Raw genomic sequence first — 9,016 nt, 5'->3', positions numbered from 1 at the left:
TAAATATAGATTTAATGATAGATCTTGTAAGAAAAATAACTAAGTTTCTGATAATCATAAAATAAAAGTTTTTCATAAACATAATGTATAAATGGCAACAAGCTCCAAGTTACTAACTAAATAATATGAATACTATTTCGTACATTTATGCAGTCGGTATTTTTGGTAAAGTTGAAGTATTTTAAAATTCGTAGTCGGTATTTTTGGTAAAGTGAAGTATTTTATCATAAAATTCTTGCCCATAATATTCCTAAACATAGCATCGCCCATGTGACCCACATTCACTTCTTCCTCGCTAGTCGCTACAGGGCACAGGCTTGCTCTTACACACGCTACCTGCTTTCTCATAAATACCCCCTTCTCAATCACCAAAATTCACACTGATCAACCACCTCCGATCTCCGCCATGTCCGTCCCTGCATCCGTCGTCAAGCCGCCGTTGGTTGACGAGTTGGATATCGTCATACCCACCATCAGAAATCTCGATTTCCTCGAGCAGTGGAGACCTTTCTTCCAGCCATACCATCTGATCATCGTCCAAGATGGAGATCCAACGAAGAAGATCCATGTCCCTGAAGGATTCGATTACGAACTCTACAATCGTAACGATATCAATCGGATCCTTGGCCCTAAGTCCAGTTGCATTTCCTTCAAGGATTCCGCTTGTCGATGCTTCGGATTCCTTGTCTCCAAGAAGAAATACATCTTCACCATTGACGACGACTGCTTCGTAAGTTAACTCTAATTTCCCCTTTTATCTACCGAGTTGACTCATTGAATCCAAAATCTTAAAAAGTCTTCTCTAGAATCTAGATCTCCACCGGAATTCCAGTCTACTGTTACCGATGGCTAGGGAAAATTCAAAATACAATGCCCTCTAGACCAGGTTGTTATCGTAGACTGTCACCAGATTGTGACACGTGTTAAACAATGCGATCTAGTCTTAGCCGTACGATTGCCATTTTTCGGTCCGTGGGACCTGAAGTAGATGATTTGATTCAAAAATCAAATCATTTTGACTTTTACGTCCAATTAGGAAACTACATTTGACTCCAAAAGAGGCAAAAGCCGCAAAACCCCAAAATTCATTGACCAAGAATAGTAAATTAGCACCAAGTTCAAACATGTCAGATCCCTAGAACCCTAATTTACGGATCTGGTTCATAAACTACCATAATTCTTTATACGATTAATGAAATGGCATTTGTCATTCGAACAACTTTAGCGATGACGTAACTTGTTATGTTACTTATATCCATAAATCACAAATTTGATTCAACTTTAAAATTGAAGGTTGCTAAAGATCCAACTGGGCAAGAGATCAATGCATTGGCACAACACATCCACAACTTGTTAACACCTGCAACACCCTTCTTCTTCAACACATTGTATGATCCATACAGGGAAGGTGCAGATTTCGTTAGGGGTTACCCCTTCAGCTTAAGAGAAGGCGCCACCACTGCCATCTCTCATGGCCTTTGGCTCAACATCCCTGACTATGATGCCCCTACTCAACTTGTCAAGCCTCGTGAGCGCAACACCAGGTATTGATAAAGTGTCATCTATTTGGTGAAATGGAAACAAAATATGAGAATAAATGAGAATCTCTTATTGGATTAAGTCATGTTTTTTCAGGTATGTGGATGCTGTGATGACCATACCGAAACAGACACTTTTCCCTATGTGTGGGATGAACCTTGGGTTCCATAGGGAACTCATTGGGCCTGCTATGTATTTTGGGCTCATGGGAGACGGCCAGCCCATTGGTCGATATGACGACATGTGGGCGGGATGGTGTGCTAAGGTACCATATTTTCAAAAACACCAAAAAGAAAATGAAAATAAAAGGCTTTTTTTTTTTTTGATTTATAAAATTATGGTGAATTTGTAGGTGATTTGTGACCATTTGGGGCTAGGGGTGAAAACAGGGCTACCATACATTTGGCATAGCAAAGCAAGCAATCCATTTGTGAACTTGAAGAAAGAATACAAAGGCATTTATTGGCAAGAAGACATTATTCCATTCTTTCAATCTGTTGTTCTCCCGAAAGAATGCACAACCCCACAAAAATGCTACATTGAGCTCTCAAAGCTTGTGAAGGAGAAACTTGGCCCAATTGATCCTTACTTTGAGAAGCTTGGAGATGCCATGGTTACATGGATCGATGCTTGGAATGAACTCAACCCGTTGACCGATGCTGCTGCTACCACTGTCAAGATTGAGCCTTCTAAAACTAAGTAGATCATGATCATGTCTACTTTTGTTACTTCTCTTATTGTTGGAATTATGTTTCTTGAATTTGTCGTTTTCGGCTTTGGTTATAGTTTGTTTGGTTGAGTTGAGTTTATTACAGAGATGTAAGTTATATTTTTAGTTATGGATATGTGATTTTATCGTTGTTGTTTTTACTTGTTAGTGGGTTATATTTTTAGCTATGTATCCATGATTTTTGGGTTTTTCTAAACTGAAAAAACTAACTAAATGACATCAACAATCATAAATGATGTGAAACATATAGTTTATGTGGATGAAATAAATTTTAAGTGAAGAATCACGATATTCATTGGTTTTAACAAGATACTAGTTTAACCCATTAAGTTTATTAAGTTAAAAAGAGACAAAAGGTGAATGAAAATGACATTAAGATAGAATAATACAAATAAATCAACTGTAGAAAGTGCCACCAAGAGAATTCATTCAAATAAAAGAATGAAGACAAGCAAAACATAAATCTACGGAATTCATTTCAAGGCCCCTTTTCGTTTTCTTTTGCGATTCCTAAATCATGTGGGGACTAGAATTTGTTCATCTTCACCGCGACACTTGAATGCAAAAATTCCAAGGGCAAATAGCATTACAACTACACATACCATCAATCTTCGAACAGAACCACAACTTCCGCCGGCGTTCTTCACCGTCACCACAGCCACGCGCTTCTCCGCCATATCAGACGGTGGTGAATCTGTAAGTTGATTGTAGTTCCTATCATGATTTTCGGAAGCCTTGTAAGAAAACTCTGTACAGACTTCACTTTCGTTGTCCATTTCCGAAGCCTCACCGTGTGTGACTGTTCCTACACCGTCATCTTCTGAATCCACTTCCGATTCTTCAAAAAGTTTTCTGCCCTTTAACTTACCATTATCGAAATCAGCCTCACGCTCTTTGATTATTTCAATTGCGACTCGATCATGGTGTCTTGAATTCCAGAAGTCCTCTTCTGAAGGAGAAATTTCATGCTGTAACAACGACATGAGTTCTTTGGGAGATTTGTCGTACATTTCACAGAGACGGTGGTCGACGGTGGTGGAGTTCCGGCGATTAGATCTGGAAATCGATTGTTTGATGCAGTCCCATTCTTCTTCAAGTCTCTGTAATTGTTTTTGAAGTGGGTCGTCGAGATCTTCATCATTGTAAATCGATTTGGGTAAACTTTTCATGGTGGTGGGGTCGTCGTCGTAGTGTTTTGATTTCTTCAAGAATGGGGATATAACTTTTGTAAAGCCGTTTTCATGGAGATTCTTGTGGGATTTGAACTACCTTCGTGAATTTCAAATTTGAATTTTCGTTAAAAGTCTATGAAATTTGATTTGTGGTAACAGTAACAACGGTTCTCCCCGTTTTTGAACCCCCAAATTGGTTTCTCAATACAGTTTTTCCTTTTTTTTTTTTTTTTTTTTTTTTTTTTTTTTTTTTTTTTGACGTCACTTGTTTTATAACATGGTATTTTGTTAAAATTAATCAAATAAAATTGGGAAAGTGGGTAAACTAACCACAATTTGAGTTGTATTTAACCATGTTTTAAAAATCGGATCAGACCATCTTTCAGTGAATCGGTTTAACTGGTAAAAATCGATAAAACTGAAAATTTTAAAAAATGTTTTTTATTCAATTTTAGTATTTTTTTTATTTAATTAAAATTAATAACGATGTAATTATGATATTATCCAGTTTTTTCGGTTTTTTGAGACTTGTCCAACCGGTTTGACCAATTAAACCATTGAACCGGTTAGAAGGCCGGTTCGGTCTCCGCTCCGGTTTTCAAAACATTGGTATTAACCAAAACTGACAACTTTTTTTTTCGAAAAGTAACTATTTGGTTCGGAATGTGCCATTCTACACCAAGCTAACGGGACCAAGCCCAATATTGTAGCCAAATGATATATATATATATATATATATATATATATATATATATATATATATATATATATATATATATATATATATATATAACATAAAAACTTGGAAATTACGGAGCTAAACGTATTTCGGAGTGTTCAACGCATTCCGATTATATATATATATATATATATATATATATATATATATATATATATATATATATATATATATATATATATATATATATATATATCCAAGTTTTTATGTTATTTTGTTGTACATATAAAATGTGATTTTAAGTAGCTTAGAGTGTATTTAGGACCGTTTTTTGGTCAACAATTATTTTTTCTAGAGTATCAGGAATGGTCATGTAGGTCTGGAATATGAAGAACTTATTCCGGAATACGAGGAACGAGTCCAAAATATGTATTTTTTGTATGTTTTCTGTTGTACATATTAATTGCATTTAAGTAGCTTAGAGTGTGTTTAGGACCATTTTTTTAGTTTGGAACTATGTTTTCTGGAGAATCCGAAATGCTTATGTACGTTCGGAATACCAAGAACTTAATCCGGAATCCAAAGAACTTTATTCGAAATGATGTTCCAGAATGACAGGATGGAATGAAAATTGATTATTTTTTGTGTCTAACATTGTTTAATAACCCCTATTAGTCCAAAGACGAATTTGCGTTAATATTGTTAAAAAAGTGGGTTTACGGATGAAGAAGTTCTATACCATTTACAGAAGCTTTCAAAACTGCGTCCAGTAAGTATTGCTAGAATGTAATTATATCACATTAAAACATGAAGGGAGGTATCTTTCATTCTGGAATCTAACTCAAAAAGACCTGAATCTGAACGTTGCATCATACGATAAAAGGTCATTAGAACATAACCCATCGGTTTGTTACGGTAATCAAAGTAAACAACTTATCATCAGTTAAGTTTGTTAAGAAAGAGCAAGAGTCTCCAATAAAGATCGAGTTTGTAACTTTAAGGTTACTATTGAAAGTCCAACATAGTATGAAGACCAGGTGCAAGATTGAGCATTGTCGTCAGTTAAGAAATACAAGAGTTAGATACTTAGTTGAAAGGACATAAGAGTTATAGTTATTACCTAAGATGAAGAGCTAACATGTTGAGTCATTATCCAAGACTTGTTTAGTTTTTTATTATGGGACGTAATCATCATGAGGGGGAGATAATTATAACACTCACAGATTCGGGCTAGTCAATTTAGAGATAATAAGCGTTAAAAATGATTTTTTGATAGAAGATTATTTAGGATAAATAATCTTAACCAAAGTTATAGTATATGTCATAAGCATTCTGTGTATGCAAAGAACGCTAAAATCCAAGTTATGACCCGTCGAAGTTTCGCGATTAAATTGACACGATTATACATAACGTAAAAAGTGAATTTTTGATATATTACTTTTTAGCCTTAGTGATCTAAACTAAATCCACAGTAGACGTTAAACCGAGAACGTGCATATAGAGAACGTCCAAATCTGACTTCGTAAGAGGAAGTTATGATTTTTCGAAGTTTCAGTGTAGCAGTATACAACTCAGACATCGCATTTAGATTGGTCAATTTTTAGAAAAAATTATCTAAATGTGAATAGAAGATCTCATTAATAGAAGTTCAACGATAAAAAGACATTCTTACACGGAGTCCGTATGTAGAAGTTATGAATTTTTCACGATCGTCAACAGTGTAATCTTCTTAAACTGTTAAATTTAAAATCGGTCAAGAATTAGTCAATGGAGTGAAAGGAAAGTTGTATATCTTTTCAATACCTACGTGTGGATATAAATAACTTTAAAAAATGGAGCTCGTATGCGAAAGTTATGAATTTTTTATGATTGGATGTTTTACATGTGTCTTGCACCACGTGTCAGCACCAACCAAAGCCTTGGTGCCTATGCAAGACTCACTACGTGAGAGGAATTTCTCATGAAATTAGAGCCCCCTGGACAACCTATAAATAGAGCCGAAGTTCACTCATTTCTTTATACCTTTCAACTCCAGTTTCTCCCAAACCCCCCAAGGTCCCAAGACCTTTTCTCTAGCATCTCCTAGGTGTTAGTAGCACAACCCAGAGCGACGGAAGGCCCCGAGAAGAAGAGTTTTCGTCTCAGAAGTTATGTCCGTGCAGAGCCTAGTTTTTCTCTAATCCCCCTGTAAGTGACTTATGCTTACCATACTTAAGTATAACTTATGTTTAAGTTCGTTATCATTATTATGAACCTATAAACAAGATTTATTAGTGATTCGATGTCGTTATACTGATTAATCTACGTGCGGGGATGATGTCTAGGCTGTGATTTGGTGAGGTGTTAAAAGTGAGATTTCCAGACAGTATACTTCTTATATTAAACAGACCCTACCTCTGATATGATCCTATCTGGTTGTTCCTTACTTGATAGATCGTGAAGTGGACTTTGAGTTAATGATGAATCTAGACTAATAATTAGTCGCAATAAACAGTAAACTAACACTTAGTGATAATGACTCTAGGTTACGTCAAAGAAAACGACATCTGCTAGAAGCTAAGCGTTGTCCGAATTTCAAATAAGCACTTTAACAAGTAAGTGCATAGTTACTTTCATCTTACACATAGATATGAAATATTTAATACTAATATATGCTATATGTGCTTATTATATGTGTTCCTGATATCTACGTTGGATGGACGATTTATATATGTTTTACTTGATTTAAATTGTATATGTATTTTTATACCTATAAATATATTGGGTAATGATGGGTAGATGAAAGATGATATAAATGATGATATATGAAAGATGATATAGATATTGAGAGGTGAAAGATGATGAGAAGCCTTGACTTTAACGTTGATTCGGCCATCTAGCAAAGTATAGATGACAACCACGGACGATTCTAGACAGTCCAGTGGAATGCTAGGAGTTTCGCAATCCGTATGTGTTTTTGAACTATGTGTTCACTATATGTACTCTAAAAATCCTGGTAGTTGCGCCTAATGGATAATATTGGCAGTTGTGCCTGGTAGATAACCTTTGAACTACATGTTCACCAGATGTAATCTAAAAATCCTGGCATTTGCGCCTAATGAATAATATTGGCAGTAGTGCCTAATAGATAACCATTCAACTACGTGTTCACTAGATGTACTCTAAAAACCATGGCAGCTATGGACTTAGTGCTTTATGAATAGACATTAGCAAATATGGACCTAGTGCCTAATGGATAGCATTGACAGTTGTGCCTAATAGATAACATCAACAACTATGGACTTATTGCATTGTAACATCCTGAAATTTCAAGAGTTGAGTGGAAGGGCTAAAAGTGTAATTTGGGAAAGAGTGACTCGTCGAGTCCATGGATGGACTCAGCGAGTAGAGTCGCGACTTGGTCGCGTGTTAAATAGCCGACTCGGCGAGTCATTGAGATGGACTCGGCGAGTAGGCGCTGAGTGGAGAAAACCCTAATTCTCGGGGTTGAGCCCTATATAAAGAGCATTATGTTTCCTCCCCAACCTCTTTATCACCCTTTGAGTCCCTGAAACCCTAAAATCGTGGAGAAGCACCATTGTTGAGAGGATTGGAGCTTGGAGAAGTATTTGTTGAAGAAAGTTTGGAAGTTTGAAGGTGTGGAGCAAGGGGCTTAGCTTGGATTCGAGTTCCTTGCAGGTTGGGGCGTTCTTTTGAGGTAATATCTCGTTCTTAGGCTATTGTTATCTTGTTGATTCATTTTGGGGTTTGAGGGAAGCTTATCTTGGGTGATATTCGAGTCTAGAGGTTAGATCTGAGGTTGCTACCTCAGATCTGGAATGGAGGAGAGTTGGAATGCAGGAAAGTCCATGTGTTGAGTGTTGGATGAAGCTATCTTGTCCCAAACCATAGCCCTAATGTGCAAAATGCATAGATCTCTTTGGATTCACGTAAAGATTGCCACTTTACGTGATGGATGAGTTGTAGGAGGCTAGATCTATGTTTCGAATCAATTGCATGGTCTGGAACGCTTCTGTTTGGATTCAGACCGGTGGTACTCGACGAGTCACATGGGTGGACTCGACGAGTTGCTTGAAGACGAGCTGAGACTCGACGAGTTGGAAGAACAACTCGGCGAGTTGGATGAAGATGGTCTGGAACTCGACGAGTTGGATGAACAACTCGGCGAGTAGGTTGAAGATAGCCTTAGACTCGGCGAGTCTATTCTTGGACTCGGCGAGTCTTGTCGAAGAGTCCCAACATTTTCTGGTTGAGTCGAAGAATCGGCGAGTCAAGGGATGACTCGGTGAGTTAGGTGCGAGTGGACTCAGAGTTGTTGGACTCGGCGAGTCTCGGGGTGACTCGGCGAGTTAGGTCGCGAATTGAGTGAAGTTTTGAGTTGGGAACTCGGCGAGTCATAGGGTTGACTCGGCGAGTAGGGTCAGTCAGGGGTTGACTTTGACCCAGTCTTTGGCCAAGGGTTGACCAGTGGTTTCCAGGGGTATTTTGGTAACTGTTGATTATGGTTTTGAGTTCAGTGCATTGGTGGCTGTCCAGTGGTGGAGATCGTATCAGTGATCGGAGCAGCTTGGGTTATCTGTTCAGTCGGCAGTTTCGAGGTGAGTTATCCTCACTATATCTATAGGGTTTAAGGCACCAAGGCCGACCCTTTTTATCGGATGGAAATCCGAGTAATTGTCTGTTGTATGATATTGCGGGATATGGGCCGGAAGGCGTTACGTTATGGGCCGGAAGGCATTACATGTTGTGGGCCGGAAGGCAATACGATGTGGACCGGAAGGTCATGGCCTGGAAAGGCGTATGTGCATAATTAGTATGTTGGGTGAGTCGTAGGGTGATGTTATGCTAGTGATCGGCTAGGTTGGTATCTTGGTTAGAGTAATGATATGCTATGTG

General features: G+C 37.7%; 1 protein-coding gene across 1 annotated transcript; it reads left to right on the top strand.

Moving 5' to 3' along the window:
- Positions 1 to 258: 258 nt before the first annotated feature.
- LOC145028922 (UDP-arabinopyranose mutase 1-like) lies at positions 259 to 2,409 on the top strand. Its single transcript, XM_078977613.1, has 4 exons — positions 259 to 730; positions 1,294 to 1,544; positions 1,636 to 1,804; positions 1,892 to 2,409. Exons 1-4 carry the CDS (start codon positions 407 to 409, stop codon positions 2,240 to 2,242), a joined length of 1,095 nt encoding a protein of 364 aa, XP_078833739.1. The 5' UTR covers positions 259 to 406; the 3' UTR covers positions 2,243 to 2,409.
- The last annotated feature ends 6,607 nt before the right edge of the window (positions 2,410 to 9,016 follow it).

This window comes from Lactuca saligna, chromosome 1 (assembly GCF_052625555.1).
Source record: "Lactuca saligna cultivar CGN05327 chromosome 1, ASM5262555v1, whole genome shotgun sequence".
Lineage (NCBI taxonomy): Eukaryota > Viridiplantae > Streptophyta > Magnoliopsida > Asterales > Asteraceae > Lactuca > Lactuca saligna.
This window is presented reverse-complemented; position numbering and strand designations above follow the sequence as displayed.

Bases quoted from the DNA above. Each gene is read 5' to 3' on its own strand.
- LOC145028922 (XM_078977613.1), top strand. From the start codon at position 407: ATGTCCGTCCCTGCATCCGTCGTCAAGCCGCCGTTGGTTGACGAGTTG. The intron at 1,545-1,635 runs GTATTGATAAAG...ATGTTTTTTCAG, and splicing joins CCTCGTGAGCGCAACACCAG to GTATGTGGATGCTGTGATGA. The intron at 1,805-1,891 runs GTACCATATTTT...GTGAATTTGTAG, and splicing joins GGGCGGGATGGTGTGCTAAG to GTGATTTGTGACCATTTGGG.